Below are 19,329 nucleotides of genomic sequence, written 5' to 3' on the forward strand. Positions count from 1 at the left end.
ATCGGAGAACCCAGGTAAGCTTCGGGAGAAGCCCTGGTCGATCCCGATGGAGAAAGCCAAGGGGTGGGCGAGGCGGTGACCCTCCCCCTAAGGTGAAGGCCCCAGACGCGGCCAAGGTCGTGAAGGCCCTGATTCACCCGTCGAAGGCCTCGATTGAAGGAGTCGTGGCGGCCCTAGCGAAGCCTGTGGAGGCTACCCCAGTGGAATCGACTTCTGGGCCTAGAGTTTCCCTGCCACCCCGGAGGGAATCATCTTTTCAACCTATCCAGAAGACCCCCGGGACGAGAAAGAGGGGGGGGGCACGGTAGCCATAAAAGACACAGATGCCACCTCCAAAGGTGAGCTGGCTGCCATCAAGAAGATCATGGACAAGAAGTTCGAGGAAGTCCGGTCCTACGGGAGGGATCCCGACAAGGCGGACGTAGAGAGCAATGGTGGAGCCAACGAGGAGCCGCGGGCCGTGGAGGAGACAGAGGGTCCCATGCTCCAGCCGTCGCTCTTGTCGCAACCGATGCCTATGCCACAGGACAACACAGGAGCGATCTTGATGGCTATCCAGACCCTGTGTACAGAAATAAGGACAAGGTTGCCCTTACCACCAGCGGACGATCCAGCGGCGCCTGGACCGTCGGGGAGCCCAGCGAAAAAGTGGAGGCGAATCCATCCTACCCCTCCTTTCCAGCCTGCACCTCCTTCCCCTCCACTGAGGGATGAGACAGGAACGGAGATGGCAACGATGGGGACGGACGACGACGGTGGTGATGACGGGACGGATCTCCCATTCCCCCCCTGCCCGGGCCTCCCCTCCTGACGAAATTGGCTCCTTTCATGCTATGATCGCCAGGGCATCAGAGCTTTTCCAGCTTTGTCCCGAAGAGCAGAAGGAGGGTTTCTTCTACCAAAGACGGGAGGTCAAGAGGAAGACAGTCCTCTCAGTCCCGTTACTAGACAACATCTGGTACGAGGGACTATTGCTGCTCAAGAACCCGTCCACGGCTCCTGCGAAGAGGGACCGGTATGAGAAGAAGTACCGGGTCCCAGATTCCGCCCCGATGTGCATCAGAGCTCAGCCATCCCCGGATACAGTGGTCTCTGCGGTGGCCAAGAAGAAATCGGCTGGGGCGACGGCATCAACTTCCACTTCCCCACCGGACGGCGAGCGGAAGAAGCTGGACGCCATGGAACTACGAGTCATTTCGTCGGCGGTGATGACCATCAAAGCGGTCAGCGCCCTCGCGATTGTGGCACGCTACGACAGGGAGCTGTGGTTCAAGATCGCTCCCCTCCTGGATTTCCTGCCAGACGACAACGGAGGCCCTTGAAATCCTACAGGAAGGCGAGGCGGCGTTGAACCACGCCATCACGGTGGACATGGAAATCGCTGACACCGGTTTTCGCTAGATGGGCAACAGCGTTTGCCTCGGCCGGTGTGTGTGGCTCAAGGCCACTGACTTCCGTCAGGACGTTCAGACCAGGGTACTGAACATGCCCTTCAACGGGAACAACCTGTTCGGCAAGGCAGTAGACGAGTCCCTGCAGGCCATCAAGGCGGACACCGAGATGGCCTGGGCCTTGGGTTCTCTTCATCAACGACGGCCATCCTTTCGGACCCCCGGAGGCAAGTCTCAAGGTGCCTCCCAAGGATTTGGTGGCGGTTCCGCGTCGTACTGCCAATCGGCCCGCTCTTCGTCGCAGGAGGCCTACGGAGGACGCAGCAAGGCCGGAGGACATCGGCGTCATCGCCAAGGAGGCCAAGGCGGCAAGGCCTCGGCAAAGCAAGATTGAACCGGCCATGATGTCGGGCCCCCATCCAAGCACCCGGTGGGAGGCCGGCTGGTGAAATTCGTCAGCATGTGGGAGTCCATCTCCACCTACCGTTGGGTGCTGGATGCTCTGGCCCACGGGCACACTCTGAAATTGCAAAGAAAGTGTCCCCGTCTACCATGTGTGGCCAGGAAGGAAAACCACATGCCACAGCTACTTCTGGAGGTATGAGCAATGCTAAAAAAGGGCGCGATAGAAGAGGGTCCGGGGCTCCGGGGTATACTACACGCGGTACTTCCTCGTCCGAAAGAAGACCAGCGGTTGGCGACCCATCCTGGACCTTCGCCGCCTCAACAAATGTATCAAGTCCCAGAAGTTCCGGAGGGTCACCCTTCAGCACGTGCTGGGACAGCTGGAGAAGGGCGACTTCCTATCGTCACTGGACTAGGAGGATGCATACTTCCACATCCCAATACACAAAGGACATCGAAAGTTTCTACGATTCGTAGTCCAAGGGCGACACTACCAGTTCAAGGCCCTACCCTTCGGTTTGAAGTCAGCACCAAGGGTCTTCACCAAGTGCCTAGCACCAGTGGCGGCGTGGCTGCGCCTGCAGGGGATCCACGTATACCCCTACTTGGACGATTGGCTCATCCGAGCAAAGTCAAGAGAACTCGCCGTCGATCACACAACGAAGACCGTCCGCCTGCTCACGGATCTGGGATTCTCGTTCAACTTTGTGAAATCCCTCTTGGTACCGTCGCAAGATGCCCTGTTCCTGGGAGCCAGACTCGACACAGTGGCGCAATTGGCTTTGCCGTTGGAGGAAAGGACGAAGGCCATCCTGGGCAAGTTAGAACGGCTGTTGACCATGGACATGGCCGGGATGCGATCACTGCAGGAGTTCCTCGACGCCCATTGGATGCAAGCAGCGGGCAGTTTCGAAGACAAGAACTCCCTCAACGAGACGTTCCGCCAAGCAATCCGGTGGTGGGGCAACCGCACGCATCTAGCGGCAGGTATGGACATCCAGACCCGACACACCAGGAAACGGTGACGACAGATGCCTCCCTGGAAGGATGGGGAGCGCACACCGGAGATCTCCATGCAAGAAGCCTTTGGCTGCCGGAGGAGAGGTCACTACACATCAACGGCCTGGAGCTCCAAGCCATGTTCTGGGTGCTATTTTGGTAGGTGGACACACAGAAGAACTTTAACAGTAAAGTGGGAGCATGTATTTGGCACAGTACTGTGCATATGCTTGCCCTTCCCCTCTTGAAATGACAGGTATCCTGGTCACTTGCCATTCTGTATGAAGTGTCACAGATGACCTCAATAAGCCACAGATAAAGGTAGTAGAGTTACAGTGCTTTATTGACATGATAGACAAATGGTTTGCGAAGAGTGGGACACTTGAAACTGAGGGGTCACTACATCTCTCTCGACCTCCAAGTGGACTCCTTACACCATAGCGTACCCAACTCCTAGAATGCCCCCACCATATTCTAAAGCATAGTAACCCTTACTGTCTAGGTCTTTTTTAATCTTGACTGGGAAGCCTACAGGCTGTGGCATTTTCCATCTCTCCTGCAGGACTTTAAGGGGTCTTTTTTGACTGCCCAATGCCACCAGGGTTTCTATTTCAATCCCTCCCCTTCTCACTCTTTCTCGCTCTATTTCTCCCCATCTGTCTTCTTTCTCCTCCCTCTGCGATCTACCAGAACTCCTTTCTTTCCCCACTTTTCCCCACCCCGCTTCTGTCACCCTTGCACTACCTGTCCCCCTCACCTCTTTCTTCTCGCTCTCATTACCTGCATCCCTCTCCTCTCTCTCCTTCGATGAACTCTAACTGCTCCTCTGTCTCCTGTTCTTACACACACTCTCAGCCTATCTCTCCACTACCGTCGTCCTTATCTCTGCCCTACCCATTACTACTTCTATAATGATGGCCCAGAAAAACCCACATTTATGTAGAGGGTCAAGAGCCAGAAAAACAGAACTCAAAAACAAAAGTGGACAAAGTGAAAGGCAAAACCCAGCTTTATTAACATCCACAATAAAGCAGGGACAGCATACAAGCAAAAGGTTTTTGCTCACAGAGGTTCCAGCCAAAACAACAGTTTATAAGGTAGACCATAGTCGACTAGTAACTGACGTTATACTAAAATCTTGGTTACAAAATCCTACATGGTGAGGGGATTGGTTAAGGGGATTGACTACCTATACATTGTTTACGGGTTATACTTCTAATTTCTAATTGGATAATCGCAATCAGATGGCTCCTTTTGAGACCACCTCTATATTGATTATAGTGAATACACAACTCTACCATATATTATTGGTTTACGTAACACTCACTGGGCGGCCTAGCATCGGGGGTTTTGATTGGTTGGCATTCTACTGACCAAACCTTGACAATTCGCAGGTTTTCAAGACATGAGCCAGATAGGGGCAAGCAGAGAGAGGTCTGGGGACTGCTTTCCTTTGAATTTCAAAAGACACCATCCCTTATTCCTAGGCTAAGAGCTAGAGCGACTTTGTTGTAGTTAACCTTGTATGGTGCCTTGGGTCTGGGAATATGCGTATGCGTAAGGAGTGAGGCAGGTGTCCTGTCTGGCTAATGAATAGACTGTGTTCAATTATGGGTCACTTGTGTTGAGACCATGTTTCAAATTATTTCATCCTGCATTTATGGGGATTATAGCTATTTTTAGCAGGATTGTTATGGTTTTCTCTACCATTGTTGGTTTTCTTGATCCATTCACCATTGAGGTTTTGAACTTATAATTAACCTGCACATGGCTTACAAAGGCTGGTTGTTCTTTTAATGAATCTAAGAATATGTGGCTCAGGCCTTAATTGTTATCTCGTTTTCTCTCTAAGACATTCAAGGCCTCCTTATTTTCTCAGTGACCTTGGCTCGGTCTGCTTAGCTATTGTCTGAGCTCTGCACGTTTCTGAAAATTCAGCATTTTGATTTCTCGTGAAGCTTTTTGTTTACTAGAGTGTACTGCGACTTCCATTTGCAAAAAAATGACTTCCCATTACTGGTGTGTTTCTATGTTTGTGAGGTATAAAAGTGTGCCGTTCATGTTGCATTCAGCGTATACATTGCTTATGTTAGTATTCTTCATGTCTAAATGGATGCAGTTAATATTCTTTGTGTATAAGTGAATATTTGACCTAGTGTTTTCTTTATGTTGAGTGCATATTTGCTTCATGTCTATTGCATGCACATGTCATTTCATTGCCACTTTGTTTATTCTTGCCATCTTTAGTTCAGATCATATTCTGCTGTACCTGTATGGGTGGTACGGTTGCCTTAATGAGTAGCGCTTCTCACCTGTGCGGTATTCCGCGGGACACCAGCAGTAGCTATGGATGATGTATTCATCTGCCTCGCGACACTTCTACTACCTTTCACTCCATCCCCACTCTCCTGCCACACACAGTCACTTACTCTCATTCCATAACCTTCCTGAATCACCCTTTTCTATCTTTCTCACTCACATTGCATACACCCCCTCTCGCCACACTACATTCAACTGGTACCACTCTCTCTCGCACACAATAGCTTACCTACACTCTCACGGAACACTTCATCAGTCTCCTCCGAACGCCATTCCACTCCACTGTCCACCCTCCACATGCTCTCCTGCTCCATAACCATTCCACCTGACATCACCTGAACACCTTCCAATCTCATCTGTGTTGGCTGGGCTTTTATATCACAGTAACAAGTCCATTAGGAGCAGTGGCAGACTACTGCTGCCTTTGGATGGTCTAAACTGAGGGTGTTGGGGGTCAGTGAGCCCTGCTTTCCCTTCAGTACAATGTGAGAGCTCACTTTGGGCTCCAATTGGGGGAGCTGAACTGGGGTGGGGTTTTCTATGCTGGGTAAATATGCAGGCTGCTTAGGCCCACCACATTTCTCCTAGTGGGGTTCCCTTGGCCAGCATGCTGCACTGCGTTGGCCGCTTGCTCTTTGTGGCCCGTTGAAGGAAGGGTGAGCAGGCTGCTCAGGGCATTGCTGAGAATAGCTACACCAAGGGGTGTTGCAGCAATGGCTGCTATAGTAAACCTCTTCAATGAGAGTGATATCTAGCACGTTCATTGAGATCTTATTAGACTTGTGAAAAGAAATCCCCTTATGGGGTTTGAAAAATCTTCCCTGGGCCTTGAGTTGTATTTCTGGGACTTTTAATTAGTATCATTAGAGTGTTTTGTACATCTCTTCATTCAGGATTGTAGCCCAATGCTCTTCGTCTATACTGCAGATTGCTTAACTTACCCTTTGTCTCCAAGGCCTGTCTGGAGAGGGTGATGGGTATATAGTAGTACCCTCTGGCGTGTGGGCATGGACTGTCTCCATGCCAAAGGAAGAAATCTCTTGCTCACTTGTAACTCAGACCTGGTGGTAACTGCTTCCACCAGCAGGCCAGGGCTAAAATTAACCCGGGCTACGTAGGACTTAAAAGAATGTGCAATGTTCCAGCCTTGTCGCATGGCTTAAAAAGAACATTGAACTTGCATCCATTTTGACCCGTGTTTTGTGGTATCGCTGAAAGCCTTGCAGGTTATGTATAGTATCGTAGGTTTTGTGCACTGTCTAAATATTTATTTTCTGTAAAGGCTGTATACATTCAAAAGGGATTTTCAAAGTAGAAACTGCTGAGTTGTATTCACATCAACACTTATCTGGAGGTTTTCTCGTGCGTTTTAAGTCTGTATAAAAATAGCTAAAGTGTGTTTAGGTTTCCATCAAACAGTCCTGGTTGTCATGAAACCGATGTGTAGCTAGGATCTTGAGTTTGAGGATTGGATTGAGCACTTCTCAAGTACTTCAATTAAAGACTTCTTAAAGAAGTATCTTATGATTTCCTTATTTTACAGATGCTTCAAAAGAAGATTTTGAAATCACACCTGAAGAAATGCTAGTCAAGGCTAAAGATGGAGACCCAAAAGCACAGAGCGAGGTGATAGAATTTAAACAATAATCGCTGCAATCTTTATGTATGCATGTATTCATTTCAGTATTTTGTATAGTGCTCTCATGTCACTTTACAGCCAATTTGCTTTGTTTTATCAACAATGATATGATGTAGGTGCAAGCATTTCAACAAGATTTACTGTGTTCTGTGTGGGTTGAGTATAAATAGTTAAAATTCCAGTTTTATCAATGTTCAATTTAAGAGGAGTAGTTATTGGTTATGATGGTGAGGAGGCGGTTGGTAGTGGTGGATAACGTTGTTATGCTTCGTTGTCTCGAACAGTTGGATTCAGAGGAGTGTAATGTTCAGACTCCACTCTGGTCGTTACTCAGTTACGTAATTTCGAAATCCTAGTACTCCTTCATAAGCCTTCTAAAAATAGCTCAATTGTTTTAAAAGCATTTGATTAAAATGTGTGTGCAGTGCATCTGTGTATAAATTGCTTTATTTTATTTCCTTGCTTTGTGTATTTGCAATGCCTTCTTATGCTAGTCACTAGTTTTGATTACCATTCTGTGGCTGAAGTGGTGACCAGTGCATAGATGAGGACTGTCCAGGTCGCAGTGGTGGTGGTGTTTTAGACATTCACCAGCTTTTTGTTGGCGTCTGCCCGTGTCTTGTTTTCGGCCTGGCCTTGCTGCCCTCTATGCAGGTTGGTATGACTACATGTATTGTTAGCAGGTCCCTTGCTTCAAGTGCTCGCCTTTCAGTGGACTCAACTATCCTGCCCACTGCATGACCTTCCCTGCCTCTGACAGACCATCTCACATGACAGTGACCCTGTTCTCCTAGAAGTCTGCCTCTTAGCACATCTCTTGATGGGGCCTGGAGATGCTCTGTCACCTCCGGAGCTGAGAATGATGATTGCAGTCTACTTGGGTTCTAGACTAGTATGCCCACTCGTCACCGGTCTAGGAACGACAATGCAGGTATTTGGTTATAACTATCTTTATTCAATATACCAACACCACTGTTAGCCTTAGGTTGTCTCACCAGCAATTGTCCGTATCAACGGTTTCTCTGTGCCCTCAGTCACCCTAAGGTACCTCTAAGGCATAACGTTCTAAGGAAACCATTCTGTTTTAAAAAAAATAATGCATTTAATCATTTTCAGAACCATATCTCAACATACATCCCAAGAGAATCAATCAGTTACACATCGGATGATTAATCTCTACAACTCTCTTCTGGGACATGTAATCTAAACCTACTGGGCTATAGTTATTCTGTCACCTTCTCAAATGTCACATCATAGCTGTCTTTTGGGTTTTGAGGTTGGCCTGCAGTGCCTTTGGAACGAGAGAACGTCCATCCAGTGCACTGAAAATTACAGAGTGGTTGACTGTTCCATGGTCTGCTCTGGTCACCAGATAGTTCTTGTTTGGTATCCAAACATCTTCTGGCCTGCACATCTCTGGTGTTGACTTCCTATAGAGGCCTTCAGTATTGTTGGAGAATGTGACATATTGAAGCCAGGATTCAACCGTAGGGGCTGCGCCTTTAATATGCTCCTCTTCCCCAAAACTAACAGCAGCCTGGTAACTCATGTCCTTGGTGTAGTTCAGTAGTGCCACCTGTGAGAAACATGAGGGCTTTCTCACTTCCACTCTCTTGGGGTCTTCTACACAGGTGGCCAGAGAAAGGCCATCGCTCTTGGATCCTGACCCTGGGGGTGGAGAAGCGATGGAGGATGGGAGTGGGGTACCTTTAGGCGAGAACCGATATTCCCCACTTCCCTACCAGTAGGAAACCTTTATTCCAGGGGCAGTTATGGGATATTGTTATCCATGTCCCATTGACCAAGAAAAGATTATGGGATACACTCAGTCCAGATGGGCCAGGAAGAAAGCCATGGGGGTTAAATATAACATGGTTGGAAGGTCTTTGGGGACTTCCTCATACATATCCCCTAACAGTACTGGGATGAAGAACAGGCAACTATGCATAATGAAAACTTGATGCTTTTACCAATCTGGTACTGGGACGAGGAAGAGGGCTGATGACAGTTGTATAGCCAGGCATGTCCCCTAAATGAGGGTCAGGCAGGGCTGATTACACATTCGCATCTGCAGCCTGTTAAAGGACTGCAGGTGTAATTGATGTCGGAAGGAGAGGCAGTTGCGGTGATGGTGAAGCAGCAGAAGAGCGGCCAAGAGAAGCAGCAGGGAGCTGTACATGTGAAGCATGCTGAGGGTTCCTGTGAGAGCGGCCTGGGAGCTGGAGCTCTGTGGAACCGAACAAACACTGAAAGGGGAGCTGTGTCGGAAGGCTGCCCTTTTTTCTGGTTGTCGAAGTGCTCGTTCTCCTGGTGGTCAGAAGCTGACCTAGGCATGCCTGAGGGGCAGGAGATGGAGCCCTGAGACAGAGAACAGAAGGACTAGAGATCTGCTCTCGCTGCAGGAACTTCCAAAGAAGTGCATGGTAAAACTCGTTTTTGAAGGTCTCTGGTCTGAATCCTGATTAAACTATTGAGAATACATTGCAACAGAGTGGTCACGTGTACATGAAAGCACGTTTTTGAAAGTCCGAGTGCTGGGAACGGATATAAACCTTTATCAATTATTGAATTCCAAACCGAATGACAAGCTTAGCAAACACAGCCTCATATTTATTGAATACAGAACTGAAGGCAAACATAATAAATAAACAGAACTATTATTTGTGAAGAATTATAAATGAAAGAAGCTTTAAAATGTACATGTGCCAAGCTCATAAGTGAAAGCAACTTTAAATGCAACAAAAATTCATATATGCTGAACCTACAAGTAACACAACTTTGAACTTAAGAGACAAATGCAAATTGAACTGTAAAGTGAACAGAACCTTAACAATACAAGTGAACCCAATATATATGGCACTCCAAGGTGAATGGAACTTTGGAAATTAACTTTACCAAGTGACTCAAAGAAAAGTATATCAAACAGAGAAATTGTAAATAAGATATACTTGGGACTCTAAATGAACTGCAACTCAGTCAATATATTTTTTAACAAAGACTAACAATATACAGAGGGCACGAGTGTGATGCAACACTTAAAGAAAACTTATAAAATACCAACAAGACATTGAAAGTGAATCTTGGGGAAGGGAATTGTGAGAAACCGGACAGTGTCTCCCTAACTAGTCCCCGGGGATCTGTCATTCCAGTGGCCAGGACACAGCCATCGCTAATGGATCCAGTGCCTGGGGGTGGACCAGTGCGGGAGGATCACCTGGATGGGGGGTCCTCTGGGAGTGGAGCGGGAACACTGAATGGTGAGATGGGGTATTCCTCTTCTCATAACCCCTCCTCCCTATCCAATACATGGGATACTCAACCCCTCTACCCCCCTCCTTTTCAAACTCAAATACTTCACACACCATGAGAGACAACAGACTAATATTAGGGCCCTTTACCTGACATGTCCCAACACACAAGGGTCAGGCAAAGTCAGGCAATTGACCAGAATCTCTCACACTTGACGGCCCTTTCCCTTCCTCACAGGGGTAAAAAGTGGAGCATGAGAGCACTACGAGCACGGCAGACAGCATGTCGAGAGAGTTATCCCAGGGCGGCGGTTCAAGAAGAGGAGAAATGCAGTGAGAACCGAGAGGGTGACACAGAGAGAAGTGATCTTGTCCTTTCTGACCCAGACACGCGATTCCTCTGTGGAAGAAATCGTAAGGCCGCGAACAGAAACTAACGTGTGCTGCAGCAGATGTCAACGGTACACGAGAGCGCGCCTACGCTGATAAGCAGGAGAACAGTCCTTGACTCCAGATACAAGGAAAGCCAAGCGGTACATCACAGCCGGTGAGTCGAGGGGAGAACCGATAGGAAACCGAATTGTGTTCAATGAAAGTTGCAAGTTGAGGAAAGTACAAAGAACTGTGACGGTCGCAGGGGAAAGTTAGCTGAAAGGGTTTGGCACCACGTGGGTGTACGGCGAGAGACTCGTTGGTTGCCCATTTTTGTCGAAACTAGAAGGCCATGTGAGGGCCGTGAGAAGAGTGTCAAAGTGATCATACAGAGGTCTAGCAAAATCCACTGTACATTCAAAAAGTCTTTGACCAGCAAGTAATGGAAGGCTAAGGGAAATGAATCCTGCATGGTGAGAGAAAAGATTGGCAGGAGTGAACCCGACGGAGGGAGGTCGATAAAGAGGGGCAAAGCCTGATGCCTCAATGAACATTTGTGCTGACATGCATGAACCAGATAAAGGGAGGTTCACCGTGAACGCTTTAAAACGACTTTAAGAATTGCAAAATCCTTTGAAATACAAGCCACCGTGACCCCGGCAGAGGGAGGCTAACATTCAAGAGGGGTCTGAGCCCGGAAGAGGGGGACCCAGGGCTTAAGATGCATCACCCAACATATAGACAGAAAGGAACTCTTTGTTTATTATTTTGTGTGCAGCAGGTCCTCGGTGGCAACAGACTTTTTGTAGAAAAGAGACTTATCCGCCGGAGGTTCTGATACGTTCCATGTTGATGGAGCTCTGTAAGAGTTGTACTCATAAGTGTACACGTCTGGTTTCAACAGGACAATAGTTAGTGTTTCATTGAGGGTTGATGGTAATACTCAAATGCATTTGCCTCCTTGTACACCCTAAGGACGGGCACTAAAATGTCTGCATACACTTGGTAAAATTCTGTGGCGAGACCATCCGGCCCAGGTGATTTGTCACAGGCCATGCCATTAATAGCCATTTGTATTTTGATTAGTTCTGATGGAGTCTCTCGTACTGCTCCACCCTGTCATGTTAAGTGTGTAAATCCTAGTGAAACAGTAAATGTTTTTAACTTTACATCAGAGGATGACACTCCAATGCTTTACAGTGACTGGTGGTACCACTACCAGAAAAAGAAAAATGTGTTTTGGTTTGGCACATTTCTCTTATACCTTAATTCTGGTATGTCAGTTATGCTAGTGTCACGTTCCTTATTCACCACCCAAGCAACGGACCTTCCAGTTTGTTCTAACTCTCCAAATCACTGTGCTGCAACCTCTCTGTCCAGGTAACTCATTTCAGTGTCTGCGCTTTCATTCTAACTTTTCAGTATGTCTTGCAGTATTCAGTCCTTGCTCATGTGTTGTATCATATCTGACCTGCAATGCATGCAACTCTAATCTTTTTAGCCTATTCCTTGTATCATTTAGTAAACCTAACTCTTTAGCAATACACTCTCACAATGAATGCCTTGAATGCGTCCCACAGCATAGTCTCTGAGAGTGGTTCAACAGAGACACCCCCCACTGGCAATCACTCCCCCTATCGCTAATGGGTAGAGCCGTGCTATTCAAGATGACCCTCCCCAGACTGTTGTATGTTCTCCAGAATGCCCCATTCCTCATCCCCCGAGAAACCTTCGCACTCATTGACAAACACCTACGCACGCTGCTATGGGGTGGGAAACAATCCAGGATCGCCCTTGACACGCTCCAGAGATCAGTATGGGAGGGAGGCATAGGTTTACGCTGCATACGCACCTACAACCTTCCGATACAGATAGGGGTAGCAAACGACTGGATACACGCAGACCCCACACTACCACACATCCGTGTTGAACTGGAGATCATGGCCCCGTTAACCCCGCTGCAGATCCTGTACGCCACCCACAACCAGCTCCCGACGCTGCCCAAAATGACCCACCATATTCGTCGTGCCTGGCGGGATGCAAGGAAAGCCAACACTATCACAACCCATATGGCACAATGCGCTCCTCCTGGAAATAGTGAAAATGGGCTCTTTTGGTCACTGGCGCGCAAAAGCGATACACACACTAGCGCATGTGATGCAGGGGGGTTGCCTCCTGGATTTTGAGACCATGCAAGAGCAATTCGACCTGAGACCCATGGACCGGTTTCGACATGCACAGCTGGCCCACGCCATCCGCACCCAATTCCCTGACACGACAAAACATACCCCCCTGCTCTCCCATTGAGACCAATATCCTCCCGCAACGCATCTCCTCTAAGGTCACCTCCACTCTCTATCAGGCCCTTAACTCCTTCGGGGCTACACAGCCAGAGGCGTAGCCAGGATTGTCTACCAAATGGGACCTGAAGCTAATGTAGTTGGGCCCACTGCACTGACAACAATATCTGTAAATGCCCACACAGCGCTGCTGAGCGGGCATTTACAGATTTTGGGTGGGCCTTGTTGTTGGGCACTGCAGTTCGCCAACCTCCGCCTTTTCGTCCTAGGGGACAGCAATGGAGAGGAGGTTCCTTTCGTTATTACTCGTCCTTTGGTAAAGCGAGAGGAGCTGCCAGTCAAAGGGGCTACCGTAGGAGTGCCAGAGGTGGAAAGCAATGTACTCGAGGTGCCAAGGCCGCTCGGGCTGTTGCCTCTTTGCCCTCAGGCAACGCCGCAGCCACTTCAGATCAGTCATGAGGCCACATCCCATGGTTCGCCGATTGGGGGAAGGCTGGCGCAGCATCTTGCAGAGTGGCGCGCCATTACTTCAGATGTGTGGGTTCTGGAGATCATAACCCACGGCTACTGTCTTCTTTTCCGGCAGAGGCCTCGAGACAATCCACCGGGGAATCTCTCTTTGAAGAGTCCGGATCCGCTCCTTGCGCAGGAAATTCAATCCCTGCTGGAGAAAGGTGCCATAGAACTGGTGCCTGTAGCGGAGAGGAACAAGGAATGGTATTCCCCTTATTTTTTGATTTCCAAGAAAGACGGGGGTTTGAGACCCATCATGGACTTGCGCGGTTTGAACAAACTCCTCAGGAAGGACAAGTTCAAGATGGTTACTCTCTCTCAAGTCCTCTAGGCCATTCAACTTCAGGACTGGTTGGTGTCTCTCGATCTCAAGGACGCTTAGTTTCATGTGCCGATACATCCAAAGCACAAGAAGTACCTGAGGTTTGCGGTTGCCGACTCGCAGTTTCAGGTCCTGCCGTTCGGATTGACCTCCACCCCGAGGGTCTTCACCAAGCTCAAGGTAGTGGTGGCAGCGCACCTCAGGAAAGGGGGGATTCACGTCTACCCCTACCTGGATGATTGGTTGATCAGGGTGCGCTCTCCTGAGCAAGTCCTGGATCATCTGTCAGTCACCTGCCACTCCCTCCACAAGCTGGGCTTCTCCCTTAACTTGAAGTCCCATTTGACCCCAACTCGGAGGCTCCAGTACATCGGAGCTGTGCTCGACACGTCCCTGGGGCAGTGTTTTCCTCCCCAGGTGAGGGCTCTTCACATTCAGCAGATGGTGCACAAGTTTCAGCTTGCCCAGAGTCTCCCAGCGTTCGAGTTCTTGAGATTGCTCGGCCTCATGGCATCCTGCATTCTTCTGGTGCCAGAGGCCAGGTTGCGGATGAGATCTTTGCAATGGGCAATCAAGCTCCAGTGGTCTCAGTCGTCCGGCAGGTTGTTGGACCCTGTTCAGGTGCCGTCCTCAGCCGCCCAGGACCTTCTGTGGTGGGCCGTTGGAAGACAATCTGATGAAGGGGGCTCCATTTTGGCTACCCTGGCCGGAGGTGACGATCGTGATGGATGCATCCCTCACGGGATGGGGAGCTCATGCCAACGAGTTGACAGTCAGCGGTCGTTGGTCTCCTTCGGAGTCCAGACTCCATATCAATCTGTTGGAGCTGAGGTCCGTCAGGCTAGCCCTGAAGGCTTTTCTGCTGACTGTGCGAGGGAAGAATGTCCTGATCCTGACGGACAACACGGTGGCCATGCACCACCTAAACAAAAAGGGGGGGGCAGGGTCACTTCCTCTGTGCAGGGAGGTGATGCAGCTCTGGTTCTGGGCAATCCAGCAGGAAGTTTCGATCTCGGCAGTTCATCTGGCCGGAGACGAAAATGAGACGGCAGACGCTCTGAGCAGGCAGAGCGTGATCTCTCACGAGTGGGAGTTGGCTCAGGAGATTCTCCTGGAGATCTTCGCCCTTTGGGGGACCCCTCAAGTGGATCTCTTCGCCTCCAGTGTCAACCGGAAGTGCGAGAGGTTCTGCTCGCGGGAATTTCCTCCAAAAGGAGCCTTTAGAGATGCGTTCATAGTGAGTGGTCATTCCCACTGCTGTACGCGTTTCCTCCACTTCCCGTCATCCTGCAAGTACTGCGGAGGTTATGGAAGTTCGGTTCCCGGATGATCCTCATTGCTCCGGCGTGGGCCCGGAGGACGTGGTACCCAGACCTTCTAGACTTGTCCATCTGCCCTCCACTTCGTCTTCCCTACCGAGACGATCTGCTCTCATGGGAGGGGGGGGTCAGGTTCTCCATCCAGAGGTCAGATCCCTCAACCTTCACGCTTGGTTTCTGAAAGGTTGAGGTATAAGGATTGGGACCTCCATGAAGACGTGATGGAGGTGTTGCTCTCGGCCAGACGGCCCGCAACAAAGTCCCTGTACCGTTGGTGTAAGTTCTGCGACTGGTGCAGGGTTAAGAATGTGGATCCTTTTGCATGTGACATTCCCATGGGTGTCTTTTTTGCTTTCTTTGGCCCACAGGGGCCTGCAAGTGGGTACCGTTAAAGGTTACCTGGCGGTGCTGTCCATATTTAAGCGCTCGTCTGAAGAGTGTTCCTATTTTAATTTCATATTTTCATATTTTAATTAATGTGTTCCCTCCGTCACCTTTCCTGGTGCCCGGTTGGGATTTGAACCTTGTTCTCAAGTTTTTGATGGGTGCTCCGTTTGAGCCTTTGCATTCATGCCCTTTGAGACTGTTAACTCTTCAAACTGTATTTTTGGTTGCGGTCATTTCCGCTCGCAGAGTGAGTGAGTTACAGGCACTTTCAGTTAAGCCACCCTTCACTGTGTTTCATAAGGACAGGGTTGTCCTTAGAGTTCGTCCTTCCTTTCTTCCGAAGGTGGCGTCGGAATTTCATTTAGGCCAGAAGGTTGTTCTTCCGGCATTTTATCCTCCTCTACGTCCTGGTAAGGACGAGGAGAGGCTCCATAGGCTTGATCTTAGGAGAGCGTTAAGCTTTTATATTTCACGCATGTCCCGGGTCAGAGTGGACGATCAAATCTTCATTGGTCACGCTGGAAAGCGTTTGGGACAAGCTGTGATGAAACAGACTTTGTCTCGTTGGATTATTTTGGCTGTCTGAGTGTTACCACTTGGTGGTTAAGGACCCACCAGTCGGCTTGCGGGCCCGTTCTACCAGGGGTATGGCTGCCTCTACTGCCCTACAGAGGGGTGTTCCTATTCGTAACATCTGTGATGCAGCCACCTGGGCTTCGGTACATACTTTTGTACGTCACTACTCCCTTGATTCCATCCGTGGGCAGGATCTGGCCATTGGCAAGGCGGTCCTTTAGTCCGCAATTTGATTGGGCATTCTAAATTTCTGTTTTCTAAATTCTTTTCCCACCTCCTTGCGTTGGTACTGCTTTGGGAGTCTGTCATTGATATGGAATACGTCGGAGGACCCAATCCCCTCGAAGAACAAGTTACTCTCTTACCTGGTAACGTTCTTTCGATGGGATGGTCCGACGACGTATTCCATATCGCGCCCTCCCTGCCTTCCCCGCTACAGAATCTCTTATGCTATTGCAGCTTACTTTTCCGAAAGGCTTTGTGTGTCAGACTGGCAGAAGACTGGTGCCACACATTCTGGGAAAAAAGGCTACGGGCGTCATGCGTCCTACTTATAACATCCACTAATGTCGGCCGTCGGAGGAGGTCCTCGAGGGCGGCGTATCGACGTCATCGACGCAGGACGCATACGCCGAAGATTTTCCGAAGCAGCACAGCTGTGGCGATTACATGTCATTGATATGGAATACGTCGGAGGACCATCCCATCGAAAGAACGTTACCAGGTAAGAGAGTAACTTGTTCAACTGTTTTTCTCCATGGCACCAGGCAGAGAAGGAGACCGCATTTCAAAGAATGCCATCTCCAGGTGGATAGTCAGATGTATACAATTGTGCTATTCCCTATCAAACAAGACACTGTCTTTTTACGCCCAGTGCACACTCCACAAGGAGCACAGAAGCCACTCTGGCCTTTTTTGCAAATATTCCTCTAGACAGCATTTGCAAAGCAGCTACATGGAGCTCAATACATACTTTCACTCCGCTTTATTGCATTGACACTCATTCCAAGACAGATGCACAGGTGGGACAAGCGGCTCTAAGACATCTCTTCGCACATGAACCTTCTCACATCCCACCACCTTCTGCTAACACTGCTCGCTAATTTATGCACAGCATGTGATCTAAGTAGATTCCGCAAGCGTCAGAAGGGATACATTACTCACCATAATCGTATTTCTGATGCTTGTATCTGCTTTAGATTCACATGCGCCCACCCTTCCTCCCCTCGGAGAGAATGCGCTTGTCTGATACGTATCTGCTTGGATACTTGTGTACTCACGCTACACTTCGTGCTACCTCATGTCAGAAAAATAACAATCTACTAGACCTCAACACGTGAAGGACCATGGGTACAGTGGCCGTCACACTAGGGATAGTATTACTGGCACGCCCTGTCAACGTCCCTTTTCGAATTTCGAAAACAACTGCACTTACTACTCCGCAGCTTCCACTAGATGTCTGCCTATGCACAGCATGTGAATCTAATCCGATTCAAGCTTCATAAATACGATTACGGTGAGTAATGTATTATATATATATATATATATATATATATATATATATATATATATATATATATTCAATGAAAAATTACGTTATGGTTAAGTTGCACTAATGAAAACCTATGAAATTCAATGAAAAAACGTGCTTAAAAGTAAAACCGAAAAACCCCTGAAATTCGCTAGTTATGGTAAGCTAAGCAACCATAACTCGCGCCACCACTGTGCACTGCTAAGAATAACAGCCATGATATCAAAGATGACCTCACAAATATGATTGATGACATCACATGTGTATTTAATTTTCATCGGAAGTCCCTACAAGGGGTTGTGAATGTAATGTTGGCAAAAAAGTGTCAGGGGTCATCTGGTGATATGTGATGAACTACATACTTGTTTATGCAATGTATCACTCCAAAGAACATTTCATTGCAGTGTTGTTTCAGAACAGGAAGCTACTCATACAGAAACATAGGCATTGGCTGCAGCATACACCATAGAGATGTAATATTTCTAATTTTCCCATTTTGGATAGTAAAACGGTGAATGCTTCTTTATCACACTTTTGCATGCTGTGAAACAAATACTAACTAGGTAATAATGCATCACTTACTACATACTTGTACTACTACACACAAAACATTAAGAGACCAGAAATGTATACAAATATGGGGCTTATACAGGGAGAGTAAAGTAAGTAAACAAGAGGCGGCAGTATCATGAGCCACTGTGTATAACCAACATGATTATCTTTACGCATAGAAATGATTGCTGTGTTTCAGACCTGCTTCTTCCCCTATGTATGTGCATCATAAGATGCAATTGCATTCTAAGGAAAGTACTGTAAGAACATGTGAGAATAGCAATGTCTACAAATGTAATACCTTTTGAATTTAAAGTTTTTGACTGTCAGTGAATAAACTCACCTGGCCTAGATATGTCGGTGAACAAAAAAAGAAGGGGCTAGACATGTGATGTCATCTTTGATGTCATGGGTGTTTTTCTTAGCAGTGCACGGTGGTGGCGCGAGTTATGGTTGCTTAGCTTACCATAAATGGTGAATTTCAGGGGTTTGTCGTTTTTACTTGTAATCATAACGTCCCTTTAACAAAGTTTTTTCACTGAATGTGATAGGTTTTTAGTAGCACAACTTAACCATAACGTCCCCTTAACAAAGTTTTTTCATTGAATTTCATAGTTTTTTATTAGTGCAACTTAACCATAATGTCTACGAACATCTGACTTCATTGCGGACCTTCCGGACAGTGCCACATGACCATATGCCTGCGCGCGGCATGATGACGTGTCCGAGAACCCGTCTGCACTTCACAAGAAGATCCGTGCTTCGCGGACAGTTTGGAACTTCATTTTCTACTGATCTAGGAACTTTCAACTTCAAAATTTCCCTTGCACAGCTCCAACACCTATTCCTACTCATCCATTAACAATCTAGTACACAGTACATACTTTTAGCAAAACTGATATTTATCTTAAAATGAAATCAGCTAATGCCATCCCTCCTCCCCAACAGACACCACCACTGCTGTAATCAAGGAGCATGAGAAACACTGCCCCTACCTTAGAAATAACACACGTGCAACATTGTCCCCTGTCCACTTGCCCCTCCATATTAGTGTTTGGTGCCTCTTCCCTCGTTACCCTCCCCACCTTTCGTTCTAAGCTCCCCTGGCAAAAAAAGAAAAATGCATTCAAAAACAATAAAAGAAATGTTCCTTTAGGAACCACCTTTCACAGTTAAAAAATAAACTAAAAAAAATCTTAGATTCCATCTACTTTATATTTCTCAGTAAAGCACATAGACTCAATAAGATTTTCCAACATTTCCATTTGCATTTTGTGTTATGCTAATGATGATATTGTGGTATTTATCCCCCGTTCCAGGGCTGGAACGGTGGATACCGACCTGGCAGCCCAAGTTATCAGCCCAAGCAAAGCGAGGTTGGATAACGAGGTCTCCGGACCTTTATCCCCCCGTTCCAGCCCCTGTAATGGGGGATGAAGGCCATTAGCACCCTAGG

General features: G+C 48.0%; 1 protein-coding gene across 5 annotated transcripts in view; it reads left to right on the top strand.

The window, feature by feature from the left end:
* Window positions 1-19,329, top strand: part of WFS1 (wolframin ER transmembrane glycoprotein) — a 330,060-nt gene that overhangs the window by 105,048 nt on the left and 205,683 nt on the right. For all 5 annotated transcript variants that reach the window (XM_069631983.1, XM_069631985.1, XM_069631984.1 and 2 more), the window contains exon 3: window positions 6,658-6,740. In XM_069631983.1, coding sequence (XP_069488084.1) covers window positions 6,658-6,740 — 83 coding nt within the window. The remainder of the gene's footprint in view (window positions 1-6,657; window positions 6,741-19,329) is intronic.

This window comes from Ambystoma mexicanum, chromosome 6q, assembly GCF_040938575.1.
Source record: "Ambystoma mexicanum isolate Mex_15411 chromosome 6q, UKY_AmexF1_1, whole genome shotgun sequence".
Taxonomy (NCBI): Eukaryota; Metazoa; Chordata; class Amphibia; order Caudata; family Ambystomatidae; genus Ambystoma; species Ambystoma mexicanum.